Below are 20887 nucleotides of genomic sequence, written 5' to 3'. Positions count from 1 at the left end.
TCTCTACAGATTTCCTTGAACACCTCTGGTTTATGGAAGAGAAAACTGAGGCTACAGAAGTTAAGTAAAACAGCAGCTCAAAGAGGTAACCAATGACAAAGCCAGAATTCAATACTAGAACTATTTCCAAAGCCTGATTTCAACCACCATCCAGTTATTGCCCTGTATTCTATTCCTGCTATTACTTATGATCTGACAGTACATGAATTCAGAACACAAACTTATACTGGGCAGTGAGGGAGAGGAGGGATGAAGACTATAATATTGTTGTCCTAATAAATACTTAAATAAAATGACCATCAAAGCCATTTGCTGAACTCAAGCAAAAAGATATAACTTACTGCTGACTGAAACCATGGAAAAGCCACAAATCAATTTTAACTCTTTTGTTTAGCACTAAAAACTCAAACTGCAGTGATTATAAAACACATTAGTGTTCCTCAATTAGCAGCCAAACATTTGTTTCAATAATTCACAAGCAATGACTTACACAAAGTCTGTTACAGCGTTGTCAAGAAAGCCTCTGAAGGACCAACAAAATCAGGCGCCACTGTGTATCGATGTCAAAGCTGGCTAGCAAGCCTGATTAACCTCTAAGATGCCTCAGCTGCCGCGACTCATTCCATCAATGCTAATGGAGATACTCCCGCTTAAACAGAGCTATCCTTCTATCGCCTTTCACGGTTAAAGTCTGGTTGTACATCCTCCCCATTTGCCCCTGAGCCTATTATTTCATGCTTTTATACCAATGAATGGGAATAAAACTAGGAAAACTGGGGCACACAGAAAGTGGGAAGAAGTGTACCAAAGAAACTACAAGATAAAAGGACAAGTCAATATAAGAGAACTAGGAAAAAAAGTCCAGAAAGGGGTAAAACAGAGTAGTGTATTTCACAAAGGCTCATATCACATGAATTATTGATAATTCTCACACACATCAAAAAAACTTACAACTACCATTTTATTAGTGGACAAAAATCTAAACCCAAAACTTAACAGTCATCAGATCTGCACTTTGTATAGTCAAGGACAAGACAGCACTAGCCAACAAAGCTTATTCACTTTCAAAACAAGGTACAATGCAGGGAGTGAAAGGGGTACTGGAAATTTTCTGTATCAGTAAAGATCTTTGCTTCTAGAAGAAATTTGGTTCCATGTTAGAATCAAACACATTAATAAGAACTAGTGTCCAGAAGAAATATATAATGTTATTTAATAGTGTTCACATACCATATTTAGATACCAAAATCACCTCAGAGTAATCAGTCTTTTGATTAGATTTTTGTCAAGAGAGCCTGTACACACATGATGATAGGTACTCGACATACCAAAAAGGAAGAAGACTCAGTAAAAATTGAAATTAAAAAATCTAATTTGAAAAAATAATAAAAAATAAAATAAAAATAAAAAATCTAATTTGACCAAATGGAGAATATTAAATTATAGTAAGTGTCTTCACAGTCTTAGCTAAAAAGTTTTATTCCTGACTAATCTTAACAAGAGTATCCACAGAACTAAATTTTATTTTGTAGGAGAGCTGAAAGTAAGACTGTGACAAGTACATCAGATAATCCACTCTGACCAAAAATTCAAATGAGCATGGTACTTATTCTGTTCAGCGCAGGCGGATTTGCCAAAGGGTCACTAGTCATCTTTCACCTTTCTCATGCCGTATCAGTTGTCCTCCCTGTCCATTAGTGCTAATGGAGCTGCTCTCACAAAAACTGTTAGTGGTCATTAAGAAGTTATCAGATAACCAGGGGAAGAAGGAGGCATTTTTATTAAATCAATTTACCACACTGGGGTTAAAATACATTAAAAGGAAAAATCAAATGGGACAGATATATGGTAACTAGGAAATATGGACCAAGATTTTATAAATATATCAAAATAATCCAATTTGAACTATTTCAGTATTAAACTTTTCCCCTTAGCACTTAGCCACAGAGAATTTATCACGATTATACTCTAAGGAAAGTCAAATAAATTACTGGGAAAAGCAAAGGGAAAAATCTGTAAGTATAAAGATTAATTTTAAGTGCTATTTAAAAATCCAGAAAATGTAAAAAAGGTTATTTCCTCTAAGGAGGTCCAAGTACATATATATTTGTATTTACAACTGTTAGTGAGACAAAAAAGAAGAATAAAAATTTAATATAAAGGGGTACCTGGGTGGCTCAGTCAGTTAAGCGTCTGCTCTCAGCTCAGATCATGATCTTGAGGTCCTGGGATCAAACTCCACATCAACTCCCTACTCAGCAGAGTCTGCTTCTCTTTCTCCCTCTGCCCCTCCCCTTAACCCCTCCACTTGTGCTCTCTGCTCTCTCTCTCTCTCTCTCAAATAAGTAAAATCTTTAAAAGAAAATTGAACAGTCCACAATACCCAAACTATGAAAGGAGCCAGGACATCATGGCTCCTTCCACAGTTGAATGGATAAAGAAGATGTGATATATATACACAATGAAATATTACTCAGGCATCAGAAAGGATGAATACCTACCATTTACATTGACATGGATGGAACTGGAGGGTATTATGCTGAGTGAAATAAGTCAATCGGAGAAAGACAATATAATAGTGAAAGGAACCATAAGGGAAGGGGGAAACTAAGTGAGGAAAAATTAAAAAGGAAGACAAACCATGAGAGACTCCTAACTTTGGGAAACAAAGGGTTGTGGAAGGCAAGATAGGGGAATGGAGTAACTGGGTGACGGGCATTAAGGAGAGCACATGATGAGATGAGCCCTGGGTGTTATATGTTGGCAAATTGAATTTAAATAAATTTTTTTAAAAAGAAAATTTAATAATCAATCATTCTACATAACAAATGGTTAACCTCTATGAAGTCATATAAGTAGCTACCATCAGGGAGAGAAAGATATGTATGATAATTCTTCCAGAAAAAGTGATTTTTAATGAGCAATGTGAATATTTTAAGATTAGTATTTTCTAAAGGAGCACATACTATATGGCTTTTTTTTTAAGGTTTTATTTATTTATTCATGAGGGACACAGAGAGAGAGAGGCAGAGACATAGACAGAGGGAGAAGCAGACTCCCTGAGGGGAGTCCAATGTGAGACTCCATCCCAGGACCCCGGGAACACAACCTGAGTCGAAGGCAGATTTTCAACCACAGAGCCACCCAGATGCCCTGGGACTGGGCTCTTCTTATAGAAGGAAATCCACACAAAAAGAAAGAAGGGAAAAGGGTAATCTTTTTTTAACATTTTATTTATTTATTCATGAGAGACACACAGAGAGAGGCAGAAACATAGGCAGAGAGAGTAGCAGGCTCCCTGTGGTGAGCCTGATGCAAGACTCAATCCCAGGACCCCAGGATCATGACCCGAGCCAAAGGGAGATGCTCAACCACTGAGCCACCCAGGTGCCCCACTACATGGCTTTTTAAATATTTTCCATGTTATATCTCAAAAAGTATGTTTCCTAGAAATTATAAAAATGGTTACAAATTTTATTTTCTATTTTCTTTTTTTTAAGATTTTTATTATTATTATTATTATTATTATTATTATTATTATTATTATTCATGAGAGACACGGTGGGGGGGAGAGAAAGAGAGAGAGAGAGGCAGAGACACAGGCAGAGGGAGAAGCAGGCTCCATGCAGGTAGCCAGACATGGGACTCGATCCCAGGTCTCCAGGATCACGCCCTGGGCCGAAGGCAGCACTAAACCACTGAGCCACCCAGGCTACCCTATTTTCTATTTTCAATAATGGCAGGCTAGGTAAATCAGATCAGTCCTACCAATGAAAACAAATAGGGTAACTGGGGAAATTTTTTTCTCAACTCTGCTTACAGGTACTAAATATTTAATAAGATAGTAAAAAGTTACTAGATCCAAACCCAAGAGAACAAGAAAATCCAGACATGTGAGCAGGGTAGTTAGGCCTAGATGCATCTGATGATTCTAGAGGAGGCTTCTAAAAGATGGAGTGGTGCTTCTGATGAACTTGTGGTACTAGGTGGTCATGTCCAAGGGGCTCTACCTGGTGACTTTCCCTCCATGTTTTGCCTTGAGACACAAAGGAATATATTGAAATAAGAGTAAATCTGTAGTAATCAGAATCTCATAGCTATTTCAGGTGAGCTTTATTTAAATAGTTTATAACTCAATCCCTGAAATTGGAATTAGAGGATCCAAGACTGATAGTGCTGCAGAACTCTGGTATCTCAAATTCAAAATTGTTTCTAAAGATTTTGTAAATAAATTCTGGCAAACAAGGAGTCAAGGCATCATTAGTGAGAACCAACAAAAATAACAATAAAAATATCCCCCAAAGAATCCAGACACTGAAGTTAACAGAAACAGACTTCAAAATAACCATGTTTACTACATTTAAACAGTTTGGTAATTTGAGAAAAAATGAATTCTAGAGAACCAGAAACTATGACTATTTACTAAAATATTTTATCAATCCATATATTTGATTTTCTCAAACCCTTTTTGTATACGTATTAAGATAATCATATAATTGTTCTCCTTTATTCTATTCATGCATCAAATTACATTCATTGATTTTGAGTAATAAGCCAGTCTTGTATTATGGAATTATCCCAAATGGATTGTGACATTATCCTTATAATATTGTTTAATTTTTTTCTGCTAGTGTTTTGTTTGGCATTTTTCAGGATTTTTCATATTTATAAGACAGGACTATAGTTTTGCTTTTTCATAATGCTCTTATCAAGTTTCAATATCAAGGTGATCCTGCATCACAAAACAAGATTAGGCACTAATTGACTCTTTTTTTTTAAGATTTATTTATTTATTTTTATTTATGATAGACACAGAGAGAGAGAGAGAAAGAGAGAGAGAGAGAGGCAGAGACACAGGAGGAGGGAGAAGCAGGCTCCATGCCGGGAGCCTGATGTGGGACTCGATCCCAGGGCTCCAGGATCACACCCTGGGCCAAAGGCAGGTGCCAAACCGCTGAGCCACCCAGGGATCCCCTGACTCTTTTATTCTATGTAAGAGTCTTTGTAATATTACCATTGTCCACTCTTAAGTGTTAGCATTCTGTGGAGAAGGTTGCTAGGTCTGAAGATATATAGGTGAGATTGTTCTTTTCTTAGTAAACTTTTATATTCCCTTATACAGAAAAGTACAGGAAAAAAAAAAAGAAAAGAAAAGTACAGGAATTATAAGTGTACATTATGATGAATTTTCCCAAGTGAATATGCTAACATAATAAAAATATAATACATAATGTAGCAATATCAAAGCCAAAAATATATTTATGTTAATACTACTTAATTAGGGAAGCCATTCTGATGTACTTACTATGGAAAACTGGAACTCAAAAGGCTAATTTATCCACAAAGTTTCTTATATCTAATAACTTATTAGGAGAAATTATCTTTTGGGAGGTAAAATCATCTCATCTTTTCAATCTTTCTTATATAAAACATCCAAATATTGAAACTGAAATGAAAGATCATTCTATTTCTGGTAATTTCAGAAAAATAACCAAATACTAAATATTAATACTAAATACCAAATTAATTTAATATTTTATTTTTTTAATTTTTTTTTTAAGTTTATTTATTTATGATAGGCACACAGTGAGAGAGAGAGAGGCAGAGACACAGGCAGAGGGAGAAGCAGGTTCCATGCACCGGGAGCCTGACGTGGGATTCGATCCCGGGTCTCCAGGATCGCGCCCTGGGCCAAAGGCAGGTGCCAAACCGCTGCGCCACCCAGGGATCCCCTAATTTAATATTTTAAATAATCTCAAAATATTTGTGCTAACACAGGAGTATGTAAGTACATAACATTATATAAGAAAAATGTTTTCAAAAATATTTCATGGCATAGGGGCACCTGGATGGCTCAGTCAGTTAAGCATCTATCTTCAGCTCAGTTTATGATTTCAGGGTCCTGGGATCAAGCCCTGCATCAGGCTTCTTGCCTTAGTGGGGAAACTGCTTCTCCTCTCCATCAGCCCCTCCTCTGTTCCTGCTTTCTCTCTCTCTCTCAAATAAACAAAATATTTAAAAATATATTTCACATAAGTTACATGTAAAGCAGGATATAGGAGTGCCTGAGTGGTGTAGTAGGTTCAGCATTCCACTCTTGGGGAACCCTCTTATACTGTTGGTGGGAATGCAAACTGGTGTAGCCTCTCTGGAAAAAAGTATGGAGGTCCTCAAAAAGTTAAAAATAGAACTACCCTATGACCTGAAATTGTACTACTAGGTACTTACCCAAGGGGCACAAAAATACTGATTTGAAAGGGCATGTTCACCCCAATGTTTATTCCAGCATTATAAACAATAGCCAAATTATGGGAAGAGCCCAAATGTCCATCACTGATGAATGGAATAAAGAAGATACGGTATGTATACACAATGGAATATTACTCAGTCATCAAAAAGAATGAAATCTTGCCATTTGCAGTGAGGTAATGAGCACCAGGGGTCGTGTATGGGTGATGAATCACTAAATTCTACACCTGAAATTCAGTTGCACTGTACGTTAACTGGAATTTAAATAAAAACATGGCAAAAAAGAAAGAAATGGGTGATTTTTACGTTCATGATCTTTCCTTCATTTTGTAAATTTTAAATAGGAGCAGGAATAAACATTAAAATCAGGCAAAAGCAAGTACACAAAAATTAAATATTAACTACTTTATTCAAGAGTTAATGGCAGGGATGCCTTGGTGGCTCAGTTGGTTAGGCGTGCTTCAGCTCAGTCATGATCCTAGGGTCCTGGGATCCCACCCTGTGTCCAGCTCCTGGCTTAGTGAGAAGTCTGCTTCTCTATCTCCCTCTGCCCCTCCCCCTGACTTGTGCTGTCTCTCTCTCAAATAAGTAAATAAAATCTTAAAAAAAAAAAAAAGAATAAGAAGAAATAGAGGAATCAAAAAAATTGCAATGTTCTGCCATCAAATGTACAAATGTAATGTTAAAAAGATATTTAAACAAAAGAGTTAATGGCAGAATTTTGTCAAGTGTTAGAGCTAACAATGAATTTCAATCAATACCAATTTCAGGGATGCCTGCGGGTTCAGTGGTTGAGCATCTGCCTTTGGCTCAGGTTGTGGTCCCAAGGTCTTGGGATTGAGTCCCGCATCAGGCTCCCCCTGGGAAGCCTGCTTCTCCTCTGCCTATGTCTCTGCCTCTCTCTGCTCTTTCTGTGTGTCTCTCATGAATACATAAATAAAATCTTAAAAAACAAAAACTACAAATTTCATTAGTGATCAATTACCTATTAGAAATTGATGGAAAAAAATTGATGGGATTAAAGTGTGGTCATTGTTGTCATTTCTGAAAGTCTAAATATGGAAGACATGAGCTTATCCCTCTCAGTTCTCAATATGTAGTGTAGAAAACTGGGGAGTTCACATTTGTTCTTTTCAAAGCATATCCACATCCAGTTAACAGTTAAACAGCAAAACAGTAACTATCTGAAGCAGGTCACTTTCCTTTTATGTAGGCACATAAACACATGATAGTAAGGCAGAGCTGAAAAGTTGTTCTCCATCACATAACTGAAAATTATTCAAATGATAAAACAGTGAGTTATCCTGATGAAAGTACATGGCACAAATAAATCTAAACGGAATCTAATACTTGAGAACTAAATCTCATTGGTATATTTTGTGGATTAGAAACTAACTGAATAATACTGATGCTGGCTACTTACTGTCTCAGATTTCTCTTCATTGAAGTAACCATCATAATCCTTGCTTACACAATGGAGAAAAGTAAACCATTTTTATGAAGCTTCTAAAAATCTAAAATATACAGTGCTGTGAGCATAAAGACATTCAGCTTTTCCTTTCTGAGTAAAAAATATATAATGCTTCTCTCATCAAACCTAGGAACATATTCTAAAGGCCATCATGTAAGCACTTGAGATCAATCTTGAAGTATTTTTGTATTTGTTTTACATAAAACAGTGTGACCTTTCATTCCCTCCCTGTGGTTTGCTTTAAACTGTTGTTCTTTTCTGAACAGTTGTGCTTTTTATTACATGCTGTCATTTAGATTCACTATGTCATCCCTATTATTAGAATTGTTTTGTTGTATACTTCACAATTCAAAAGGATAGTGATTATAAGAATACCTTATAATCAGCATAAAGTTTACGAGCCATCATCAAAATTAACCCTCGCACACACACACAAAAAGATCACTTGACAAACATGCAGGGGGGCAGGCCTGTGACATGAAAGAGTCTTTGAATGTGCCAGGGGTTTGACTCAAGTTTTCTTAAGGAATAACATTCTTTTTATATAAGAAGATTCATCAATGCTCAAAGATACAAAAGAAGGTTGGTATAGGTAGAATGATGCAAATCAAAAAATAATAATAATAATAACCCAGAAGTCACTAGTTAAAACTTACAAACCTGCTTTCTAAAGTGTTATTAATTAGATAATAGATTTTAATCTAGCTCATGGACTTAAATACTTAGAATTGGATAAATACAAACTCTGTAACTACTGCAACAGAAAACAATATATTATTTATGAACCTTAAGAGACTAAATACCTAATCATTTAGTCATCAATTCTCATGAGTGGCAAAATAATTCTGGCTTACTTAAGTTTATTCCACATTTGTGAATGAAAAGGGAAGGGATCATTTCAATACAATCCAGGAGAGAAACCTGATAGTTACTTCACAAAATCACAACTCCCAGGGATTACTCGATACTCACTTTAGCAGCACTAATGACCGTGGCAGTGTAAGACTGAATGTTGTCTCCACAGGCTCCACCACGGGACTGATGGCATCGAATCAACTGGAAAGAGAGAGAGAAGCCAGAAAGGCATTTCTATTAAACTGTTTAACTCTACAGGCTATTAGGACAGAGCTTATTTACCATGCAGAATGATGGTGGTGGGTGGGAATGTTTGTACAAGTGTCTCAGACAAACAGCTAAAAGCCCTGCTGAGACACTTCCCCCCTTTATATAATCTACTGGTGCCATTCAGGCAGTTTAATGCTCAAATACAATTTTTAATTACAAGATGAACAGTCTTTAAGAATTCATAAACTCTGAAATGGTAGTATTTGGGATCTGGCAGCCTTTCCACAAATAAATTTTAAAAACATAATCAAAGGATTAGACTTGACTTCCTAACATTAAATATTTAACATGCTAGCAAATTGGAGGTTCTGTCCTCCTAATTCCTACATAAAGACTGTAAAAGAAAACTTTAAAAAAAAAAGAGACAAAAGTATTTGTCATATTTCCATTTTCAATTAAGTCAGTGAAAAAGTGGCACAAATTATGCATAAATTAACTACAACACATACAGTAGCTATCCACTTCAGAGGGCTTCTTGGTATTACCATCAGAATGAAAAAGACATGCCCTTACTCATGACTGATGTAAATAAATCAACCTGTCCATTTTCAGAGTAAATCACTAGTTTGACACACACAATTGGCTCATGCTAAGCAATACATCAGGATTAAATTCTCCATTGCTCCTATACTTCCTAAATTTAGGTTTTAAGGGAAAAAACTCATTAGCCAGATTTTTACATTAAACGTTTTTTTTCATTTAAATTTTTTTAAAAATAAAGAGGCAATAGTAGAATCTTAGAACAGCTCCACATTGTGTTGCGAATTATTTTAAAGGCTTACAGAATTCAGATAGAATCTACCTCTTTCAAAACATAAAAACAAAAAATGCTTAAATAATATAAAACATGATCATTTGATAAATATTAATAAGCTTTTAATTCTTTTTTTTTAAGATTTTATTTATCCATTCATGAGAGACACAGAGAGAGAGAGAGCGCAGAGACACAGGCAGAGGGAGAAGCCATGCCAGGAGCCCAATGTGGGACTCGATCCCAGGTCTCCAGGATCTCACCCTGGGCTGAAGGTGGCGCTAAACCGCTGAGCCACCCAGGCTACCCAACTTTTAATTCTTTTATTCTAAAATCAAAATTTTCTTCATCAGTGACACTGTATTAGAAAACAATCCTTCAAACCCATAATAATGTTAAAAATGGATTATCTTTAAAAGTCTTCCATGAGATGTCAAGCTGGCACATTAAATTATTGCTTAAGCAGATTTCAAGGTCAGCTGTGAGGAATTTTCCAAAGGACAAGTGATCTACAAATGTGGTTTCACATAGGAGGAAATAGGGAGTTTGAAAGTAATCATTTTAATGAATAAAAATGTATTCCTCTTGGGACACCTGGGGCTCAGCAGGTTGAGCATCTGCCTTTGGCTCAGGGTATGATCCTGGAGTCCCAGGATCAAGTCTCACATTGGGCTCCCTGCATGGAGCCTGCTTCTCCCTCTGCCTGTGTCTCTGCCTCTCTCTCTCTGTCTCTCATGAATAAATAAATAAATTTTTTTTAAAGTATCCCTCTCACTCATTCATTCATTCATTTATTCATTCATAAATATGTATCCAAAGAATTATGAAAGCTATCCCTCTGCGGACTCTTGCCCCATGTGCAAGAAAAGACATTATTTTGGAAATACCACCTTTTGGGCAGCCCGGATGGCTCAGCGGTTTAGTGCCGCCTTTGGCCCAGGGCGTGATCCTAGAGACCCGGGATTGAATCACGCTTCAGGCTCCCTTCATGGAGCCTGCTTCTCCCTCTACCTGTGTCTCTGCCTCTCTCTCTCTCTCTCTCTCTTTCTCTCTCTCTCTCTCTGTGTCTCTCATGAATAAATAAATAAAATCTTTAAAAAAAAAAAAGGAAATACCACATTTTTTCTCTGCTTCAGATAATTAAAATAATCAAGGTTAAATATGTAAAAATAAGCAATACTATCACTTTTTTAATTCAACTAAAACGGAGTCAGATTCCTAAACAAACATAACTAAATCCAAAATTTTTGTTTAAAACTTATGACCCGAGATCCCTGGGTGGCTCAGCGGTTTAGTGCCTGCCTTTCGTCTGGGGCATGATCTTGGAGTTCCAGGATCGAGTCCCACATCAGGCTCCCTGCATGAAGCCTGCTTCTCCCTCTGCCTGTGTCTCTGCCTCTGTGTGTGTGTGTGTGTGTCTCATGAATAAATAAATAAAATCATAAATAAATAAATAAATAAATAAATAAATAAATAAATAAATAAATAAATAAAACAAAACTTATGGCACATTAGGAATTACATTTGCATCTCAAGTCATCAAAATTAAAGATAAATCATAAATTTCTATTGTGCAAGCCTCCTTAAAATGGACTAATTTTCAGAAACTATAAGTTAAAAAGGTAATGTACAAAAAAGCACATGTATTATGTTATCTTTTGGAGGGGAAGAAAAATATAAATGTATGTAACATAATGAAATATACAAGCATGTAAATAAAACAAATATAAAACCATTATTAAATAATTATTTAAGGGGCATGAGGGTGGCTCAGTCGGTTAAGTATCAGACTCTGTTTCAGCTCAGGTCATGATCTCAGGGTCCTGGGATCGAGCCCCACATGAGGCTCGGTTCTCAGTGTGGAGTCTTACTTGTCCTTCTCCCTCTGCTCCTCCCAGTGCCCCTCTCTCATAAAAAAATAAAATCTTTAAAAATTATATACTAAATGAAAACTAATAACAATGAAGGAAGGCAGAAAGGGAGAGATAAAGGACAAACTAATCAAAATAATATATGAACACAGTATTTGCACATCTCTAGTTTGGGGCAGCAATGGGAGTGGACAGAACTGCAAGAAAATCCTGAACTCTTTTTATTTGGTTTGCTATTTGCAGTGGTATGAGCAAGCAATTCTGCAATTACTTTTTCCATAATAGGATTCAACAAATGAGGTAAATGTGCTGCTATCAGAGTCTCCCATGCAAAACAAGGGACAAATAAATAGGAGATACAGGATGCAAGGAAAGAATCCAACGGAAATACCAATATGTACTCTTCATTTCCAAAATATGTGTGTGTGTGTGTGTAGGTGCACAAGTATATGTATATATGTATATTTACCAATTTACGTACATATAGAATGTGTATGTAAATAATATGCATGTATTTCAAAACTTTGTCCACTGAAAGTGTCTAGAAGCAAAAACACCTCCATAACAATGAGCACATCTACTGGACAAAGCTTAGTATCTAAAGCCATGGCCCATTAAAAGGAACAGGAGAATCAGAAGTAGCAGATTCCTGGGCTGAGCCAGGGCAGATACTAGATGAACCTGAACTTATGAAAGCAAGTAAGGAAATAGGAAAAGGATTTTTAAACAAAAAATTGATAAAAGCATGTCACCATGTCATAAGAACCAGCCTAAGAGGCTCTCCCTGGTCAATTGTGGGACCATTTAAAAACCACAATAATTAAGGACAAAAACTTAAAAAACATTAAGAAATAGGAATCCATAAGTCCATAATAAATACAGATACAGAAAGACTGAGAAAGGAAAGTTCTTGATTACAATAGAAAGTCAAGTGCCAGGATGCCTGTGTGGCTCAGTGATTGAGCACCTTCCTTTGGCTCAGGTCCTGATCCCAGGGTCCTGGTATCAAGTCTTGTATCAGGCTCCTGCTGGAGAGCCTGCTTCTCCCTTTGCCTATGTCTCTGCCTCTCTCTGTGTATCTCTCATGAATAAAGAAATAAATAAAATATTTTTTTAAAAAAAGTCAAGTGTCTGCTGGCTGTAGAGAATGAAGGTGGAAAACCATTATTTTTCAGTGCTCATAGTAAAGATTGGCTCAGGCAAAAATCATCAATGGATGCTAAAATTAGGCTAAAATTTGTATAAAAAGCAGGATATATTCATGGTCTGTCCAAGTTACTTATTAGTTACAAGGGAAAAAAATAAGGATTATTCACTTTAGAAACTAGACAAAATCTTGTCTAGCTTGATACAAAATTAGTATCACCAGTAAAGGACAGATCTATATCACATGCCTCCATCTGTGATACTATGAAAAATACAGAACAATATTCAGGTAGTATTCTAGCCAGAAATGTATACCTGAATCTAATCAAGAGAAAACATGAAAAAAAAAAAATCAAACTAAAAATCATACTATAAAGAAAAGAGGGGATGGTAAGGGATAGTGGTAGGGGGCTGTCTCCTTCAAAATCATGAATACTGTAAAAGAAAAAGAAAGACTGTAAAATCTTCCATATTAAAAGAATCTCAGGGGACATCCCAACAAAATATAATACCTGACTCTAGATTGGATCTTGCACTACAAAAAAAATTTCTACAAATGATATGATAGGGTTAATTGATAAAATTGGAATATGGATGGTAAATTAGGTAAGTATTTTCTCAAGATTAAAATGGCTGATAAGTAATTAGGGGTAATGTGATATATGCAACTTATTCTGAAATAATAAAGAGGTTTATTTGAGTAAAAGGAACATGAGTGTGCTTTGTGTTATTTGTTTTTTTTTTTTTTTTTTTAGTTCTTTGTGTTATTTGTACTGTATTCTTACAACTTTTCTGTAAGCTTTCCTAGTTAAAAGTACATTTAAAGAGAGGCACTGAAAAACAAACCCAATCAGTATATATGGCCGCTTGCTTGAAAATTTAGTTGAAGAGCATTTTCATTGAAAGAGATTGTTACTCCAAAATTCAATTAAATTTTGCAATTCCACACTCAGTCCAAAAACCAAAACCATCAGGTACTGTTACCAAAGCAATCATGTTAATAAATACTAGCAATTATGTAAATACTTAAAAGTATTTTAAAAACATTGATCTGAAATTACTTCTTGCAAAGGATGGTCCAGCTATCTGATCAGCAAACTCCTTGTGATGTCACTATACTTTCTGATCTCTGTATGTAATGCTAGATAATATTGATACTAATCTCTACAAAAGCAAGACAAGCAAAACAACTGGCACACACCCAGGTATGCATCTATGAAGGGAGTTCCTTCTGCTAGAAAACAGTATGTAACTATTTGCATAACACCTACAATTCTAAATGGGTAGTTTCCCACACATGAGAATACATCTACAAGAGCCAAAGGACAATTTATGCATCTTCCTGGAGGTCTCCAGCATTCAAGGAAATGTATTACAGATATAAACATTAGAAGATGCTATTATATTACCACACTGAATTGTATGCCTCTTGTCTTGTTTGAAAAGAATAATTTGAAAAGAGCTGTTTTATGAAATACACTAAAAAATCAAGAGAAAGAACATAATGGAGCATAAATATGGCATTCAGTACAATGCAAAATATCTGTCACAAACAGAATTTCGGGAAAAGCACCAAGGAATTCATCTACAAAAATTACTTTCTTCAGTAGTTTCTTTGATTTTGTGAATTCCAAAAGGTAGAGATTCACATGTTCTATGGTTTCTCCAGATAATTATTGTACTTGCTATATTCAGACTTATGTCAAGAACTCTTCAATAAATATTATTCCTATTATTCTTAATATATAATAACTATATGAGTAAGCTAAAATGAAACAAAAAATAATCTTCCCTGAAGTCTATAATAGTTTTTAGAATTTTTTTAAGATTTTTTTTTTTTTTTTTTTTTTGAGAGAAAGAGATTGAGAAGGAGAGCACAAAGGGACAGGGAGAAGCAGAAGCAGACTCCCCACTGAGCAGAGAGCCCAATGCAGGGCTTGTTCCGAGGACCCTATGATCATGACCCAAGCTGAAGGCAGATAGACGCTTGACTGACCAAGCCACCCAGGCACCCCTTTAGATTTCATTCTATACTCACATACAGAGCACAACATGACATAAAAAAGATTTCACTTTTTCTTTCTAAAAATTTAAATTTGTCTTTGGCTTTGAATCGGACATTTAAAAAAAACCTTCAGTGTATAAATACAATATCTTCATTTACTATCATGACCTTAATAGATAAATGAAATTGATAAATAACTGGAGAATTCAACAAAATGTGATCACCTGTGATTTAATTATTAAGACAAATGGCTGAACCCTTGTTTAGATTTAGCTGTAGACACATAAAGTCAATTAAATTATTGTATGGCTCAGTTCCCAATCTACCAACAAAAACAAAAGTCATTTCTGCTTCCTGATTTCTAGCTCCACAGAAACTACTAAGGGAGTATCAATGTTGTGCCGAGATTTAATGGAGTAAAGCTCTCTCTATAAAACTAAGCTTAGAAAATTAAGGTTGAGCCCAAATACTGATCCTAAGCAAAAAACAGAGATAGGATAACTACTGAGTGCCCAATTAAAATCAAAGTAAAAAAAAAAAAAAAAAAAAAAAAAAAATTAAAATTAAAATTAAAAAAATTAAAATATCAAAGTCAAACCAAAGAAAACAAACTAGTATGTTAAATACTCATTATTGATTGGTAATCACCTTTGGAAAAGTCTTCAACACTTGCTCCATTACAAATAATCCAAACATGAGCCATGCCTTACCTTGTTTTCTGCATAAGCAAGCCAGCGGCTCCCAAGAGCAATAGGATTCATGTTGGGCCCTGGACACGGATAGCAGCCTGAAAATTTTGAAATGGCAATATTGAGATATTTCTTAATAAATTTTCTGTTGGCGGATCATATTTTGATGCCATAAAAACAGAACAGCCAAATGGTTTTATATTTTCAAGTTTCACATAAAATTCTCATAAAACTAGTCATTATTTTAATAGCTAAGTGAAGTTCATTTTTTTCTCCTCTACAGTTTCCTTTTGTTTGATGTTGTTCCAGTAAGAAACAAATCTGGGAAGAACTGCTAATAATTTTTAGCAAAAACTGGATATTTTATACAATAAAATATAGATAGAACAAGAAAGAGAAGCTAAAAGGAAACAAAGTGTATAAGTCAAGCAACAGTGTTTAGAGAGGAAAGAGAGAGGATACAATTGGTTCAGGAATTTAAAGGCAAAAGATAACAAAGACATACACCTAAAAGGAAATGATGATACACTGGTGGGAAGAAAAAAACAGAACAAATAATGAAGTACGGCACCAATGAAGCAAAGTAATTCACAAAGAATGCCTCAATAGAAAGATGATAGAAAACTAATTTACACAATCCTAAGTATTTACATTAAGCACTCAATTTCATTCTTCTTGATTTTAGTCTAGCCAATATCAAACTAGTAAGGATTGTGTTCTCTCCTCTCAAGTAGAGTAAATCACATAGTTGTGACAGTGAATACCATCGATGCATGTAAACTTCAATACCATCTTCCTGAACTCCACTAATCAAGGCAAAACAAAATTCAGTCAAGTAAGTGATATCTGTCATCCTAGATGTCTCTTCTCCCCACCTGGCAATGCCAATGAGGTCTTTGAGTCTAACACCCTCATGTGTCAACTACACAAAAATAATATTCACTGTCTCACAAGACTTTAGAAGGACTACTCAAAGACAACTGCAGAATCAGACAACACAAAAAGCCTAACCTAAAGAACTTCCGGTTTATCATTCCACAAGTATTTGGTTAATATTTTTACAAATGTTTTCCTCTAAAAGGTACACTAGGGGATCAAACAGAAGTATTCTATTTCACAGTTTAGGTCCCAATTTAGAATCTAAATTTTATATACAATCATGAGAAAGACAAGATTCCATAACATAATCTTTTCTTAAAAAAAAATAAAAAAATAAAAAAACAAAAACAGGGATCCCTGGGTGGCGCAGCGGTTTGGCGCCTGCCTTTGGCCCATGGCGTGATCCTGGAGACCCAGGATCGAATCCCACATCGGGCTCCCGGTGCATGGAGCCTGCTTCTCCCTCTGCCTATGTCTCTGCCTCTCTCTCTCTCTCTCTCTCTGTGACTATCATAAATAAATTTTTTAAAAAATTATTAAAAAATAAATAAAAAAACAAAAACAAAAAAACAAAAAAACAAAAAAAAATTAATCTTTTCTTCCTGTAGCCAAATAACAAATTACATAAATCGTATGAGAATAGCAAAAAATAGCATGATCTGAATTGTAAACTGTACACCTGACAATTCCCTACCTAGCAGAAAGTCCCAGTCTGTGTTACCAATCCTAAGGGGAATAGAGTTATCAATGTATGATCATGTTTTATTCAAAAGCACACTTAAAAATAAGAAAAAGAACAATAATAAATTAAGATTTACTTTCAATAATGAAAATAATTTATGTCTGTGATACATTATTATTTTAAAATTTATTTTATCTTCCTCCCACTTGATTAGAGGAGTAAGAACTTGTTGTGTTCATTGCTGAATCTCCACTGCCTAGAATAATACTTGAACATAACTTAATAAATATGTTTGAACAAATTAAGAAATGCACCTAATCAAAGCATGTTTATATGACACTGGCAAAAGAGTTATCTACATAAAAAAAGACTTTTCAAATACTCGAATAGTGCACTCACTTAAAAGCCATATCTTTCATTTTAAAGATTTTATTTATTTATTCATGAGAGACACAGAGAGAGAGGCAGACCTAGGCAGAGGGAAAAGCAGGCTCTCCGTGGGAAGCCCAATGCAGGATTCGATCCTGGTACCCCAGGATCATGCCTTGAGCTGAAGGCAGACACTCAACCACTAAGCCACCCAGGTATCCTTAGACCTTTCATTTTAAACTGTTTTAAAAAAGAGTAATCTTTTAAAAAAAATAGATATCTTTCTTAAACAGGCATTACATGCTTCCTGATTCAGGAAGTCTTATGTGTAGCAATGGTTGTCATTCTAAAATGCTAGTGTCACGGTGTTCAAGAGCACTAAAGAAGCACACGCTGCTGCTGCTTCCCTCACACAGTAGTTTTCATTTGTGCTTCTTCCATCACCATCTATTTTGTGTTTTCCTTTATAAAGAAGATAAAAATAAAGAACTTGTAAAGAAGACAACGGCTCTAGGAGAAAGTCTGTACATATGAAACACAAGATATGAGCTTTCTAATTTTTTAGTCATCTTTTAAAAAAAACAACTTTTTATTTCAGGGTTTAAAGAGCTGTGTTTGGGATGTCTGCAGCTTTGGGAAAACTGACCTGTAGGTAACTGTGATACTATATCCACTGAATGCACATTATGGACACATATTCTGGATACATACGAAGAACAAAGGCACACTAAAATAGTGCAAAGACATTACACTCTAATGTATGTTGTACAGTATTTACATAGATTTCATTATAACACTCCCACTGAGTAACTTGATTCATACACATATTCCATTGATATTTTCAGAGCTAAAGAACTGAATATAAATATGGCCTATAAGAAAACTCCCTCCCCCCCCCAAAAAAAGAAAACTCCCTCCCTTTAAATTTTTTTTTTAATTTCTCCCTCTTAAAATGTCATGAAAAAAAGAGCCAAATGAAAAACAAACACTTGTGAACTACAACATTACATTAGAGGCAGCTAATCTCCTGAACTTTAAAGTCAATATAATCTCTCAATCAATTCTGATATTCATCTCATCTCAATAGATCCTAATAAGTATATTCTCCTTTCCAAATACTAGAAGACACTAAGGAAAAATGTAGTTCACAATTCTGGAGTTAGTGTTTTTAGAAACTCAGTAGATCTCAAGAATTATAGTGTAATCAATGAAAGCAAATTGTTTTTCTGCTCTCCAAAAAACATTTTACACCTGGAATTAGCAGACCATCAGCCACTCAGCACTATCCCAACTTTATGAGCATGATTCCTTTAAAAATTAACCATTGCCTCTAGCTAAACTTTGAAAACAAGGGGGGGAGGGGGGGAAATCCCAAATCTCTGTAATACTAGGACTAATTCCAACATGTTTACAATGTTTGTCAGCAATATAAGAGAACTGGACATTTTAAAAACTGAGATTTCCAAATTTAAATAAAGGTAAGATCCAAGAAAAGCACACTAAATGAAGATTCCTCCATTACTAAAGAAATATTTTGAAAGGCACAGGAGACATGCAATTTTAGATGGCACCCCCCTACTGAGGAGGTGATCTGAATCCATTTTGAAAAACAAAAGATTTAACTACTATCTGTGACACTGCCTAATTTTTCTTGGTAAAGACGACTCAAAAGATTTCAGACCTTTTTTTTAAAAAAAAGCAAATAACTGTATTTATGGTCGTCTGACTTCCAACAAGGGTAGCAAGACAAGTCAATGGGGAAACAAGAGTCTTGTCAACAAATGATGATGAGTCAACTGCACGTCCACATGCCAAAGAATGTAACCCTAACCTCACACTGCATACAAAAATTAACTTGAAATGAATCAAAGACGTAAATGAAAAAGTTAAAAGTACTTTCTCTTCCTCGGCGCTGCCTACAGAGATGACAGCCATCCCCTACTTGGCATCATGGCTGCCCTCAGACCTCTGGGGAAGCCCAAGATTGTTAAAAGGAAGATCAAGAAGTTCATCCGGCACCAGTTGGACCGATATGTCAAAATTAAGCACAATTGGTGGAAACCCAGAGGCACTGACAGTAGGGTGCACAGAAGATTCAGGGCAGATCTTGATGCCCAGCAATGCTTATAGGAGCAACAAGAAAACAAGGCACATGCTGCCCAGTGGCTTCTGAAGTTCCCAGTCCACAATGTCAAGAAGCTTGAAATGCTAGTGGTATGCACCAAATCTTACTCTGCAGAGATTACACACAAAGTCTCCTCCAAGAACCTCAAAGCCACTATGGAAAGAGCAGCTCAGCTGGCCATGAGAGTCACCAATCCCAATGCTAGGTTACATGCGAAAAAAATGAATAGACAGCTTATGTTTACATTGTATTTGTATTTTTAAAAATCCCATAAAACTATCAAAAAATCTTAAATTATTAATGTCTTAGAACAAAACACAGTGGCAAAATCTTCATATCCTTAGATTAAGCAATGCTTTCTTAGATATGACACCAAAAATACAAGTGATAAAAGAAGAAATAGATAGGAGTGCCTGGGTGGCTCAGTTGGTTAAGTGTTTGCCTTAGGCCTCGGGTCATGATCCAAAGGTCCTGGGATTAAGCTCTCTGTTCAGCGGGGAGTCAGCTTCTCTCTCTCCCTCTGCCCCTATTCCCTGCTCCTGCTCTCTCTCACAAAGAAAATCTTTAAAAATAGAAAATAGATAAACTGGACTCCATTAAAACTAAAACACTTGTGCTTCAAAGGGCATCACTAAGAGAAAAAACTCAGAAGGGAGTTTTATAAAACACGTCTGATAACTGACTTATATCTAAAATATAAACAGAACTATTACAACTCAAAAAAAACCCCACAAATAACTCATACATTTTAACAAAGAAGATATATGCTAGTGAATGAACACATGAGAAGATGCTCAATATCATTAGCCATCAAGGAAACACAAGTCAAAATTATAATCAGATACCATTTTATGAGACATCAATACGATGGCTATAATCAAAGAAAAATAGTAACAATCATTAGTGAGAATGTGGAGAAACAAACTTTCATACACTGCAGGTAGGAATATAATTGCAGCTACTGCCTGGCAGGTCTTCAAATAGTTAAGGATAGAACTATGATAGAACTACCATATGACTCAGCAATTCAACTCCTAGGTGCATACTTAAGAGAAATGAAAACATATGTCCACACAAATACTTGTACCCAAGAGAACTGAAAATACAGTTGACCCTTGAACAACATGAGTTTGAACTACACAGGTCCACTTATATATGGATTTTTTATAGAACAGTACTGTAGATATATTTTCTCTTCCTTATGATTTTCATAGTAACATTTTATCTTCTCTAACTTAATTGTAAGAACATAAAATACATATGACATAGAGAATATGTATTAACTGACTGTTTATGTTATTGATAAGGCTTCTGGTTAACAGGAAGCTAAGTTTTTGGAGAGTCAAAAGTTAATATGCAAATTTTCAACCATGCATGCATTCGGCACTCCTAACCACCAAGGTGTTCAAGGATCAACTGCAAATGTGCCCACAAAAAACTTTCATTCATGAAAGCATTATTCATAATAGCCCAAAAGTGGAAACAAACTAAATGTCCATCACTTGATGAACAGATAAATGAATAG

General features: G+C 35.4%; 1 protein-coding gene across 13 annotated transcripts in view; it reads right to left on the bottom strand.

Moving 5' to 3' along the window:
* The window catches only part of BCAS3 (BCAS3 microtubule associated cell migration factor), a 592168-nt gene that overhangs the window by 420147 nt on the left and 151134 nt on the right, over positions 1 to 20887 (bottom strand). For all 13 annotated transcript variants that reach the window (XR_012008696.1, XR_012008698.1, XR_012008697.1 and 10 more), the window contains exons 10-11: positions 15329 to 15405; positions 8693 to 8776 (exon numbers count right to left, since the gene is read on the bottom strand). Coding sequence is in view for 10 of the 13 variants with exons in the window: in XM_072779640.1 (XP_072635741.1) it covers positions 8693 to 8776; positions 15329 to 15405 (161 nt within the window). In the remaining 3 variants the exon portion in view is untranslated. The remainder of the gene's footprint in view (positions 1 to 8692; positions 8777 to 15328; positions 15406 to 20887) is intronic.

This window comes from Canis lupus, chromosome 16 (genome assembly GCF_048164855.1).
Source record: "Canis lupus baileyi chromosome 16, mCanLup2.hap1, whole genome shotgun sequence".
Classification (NCBI taxonomy): domain Eukaryota; kingdom Metazoa; phylum Chordata; class Mammalia; order Carnivora; family Canidae; genus Canis; species Canis lupus.
This window is presented reverse-complemented; position numbering and strand designations above follow the sequence as displayed.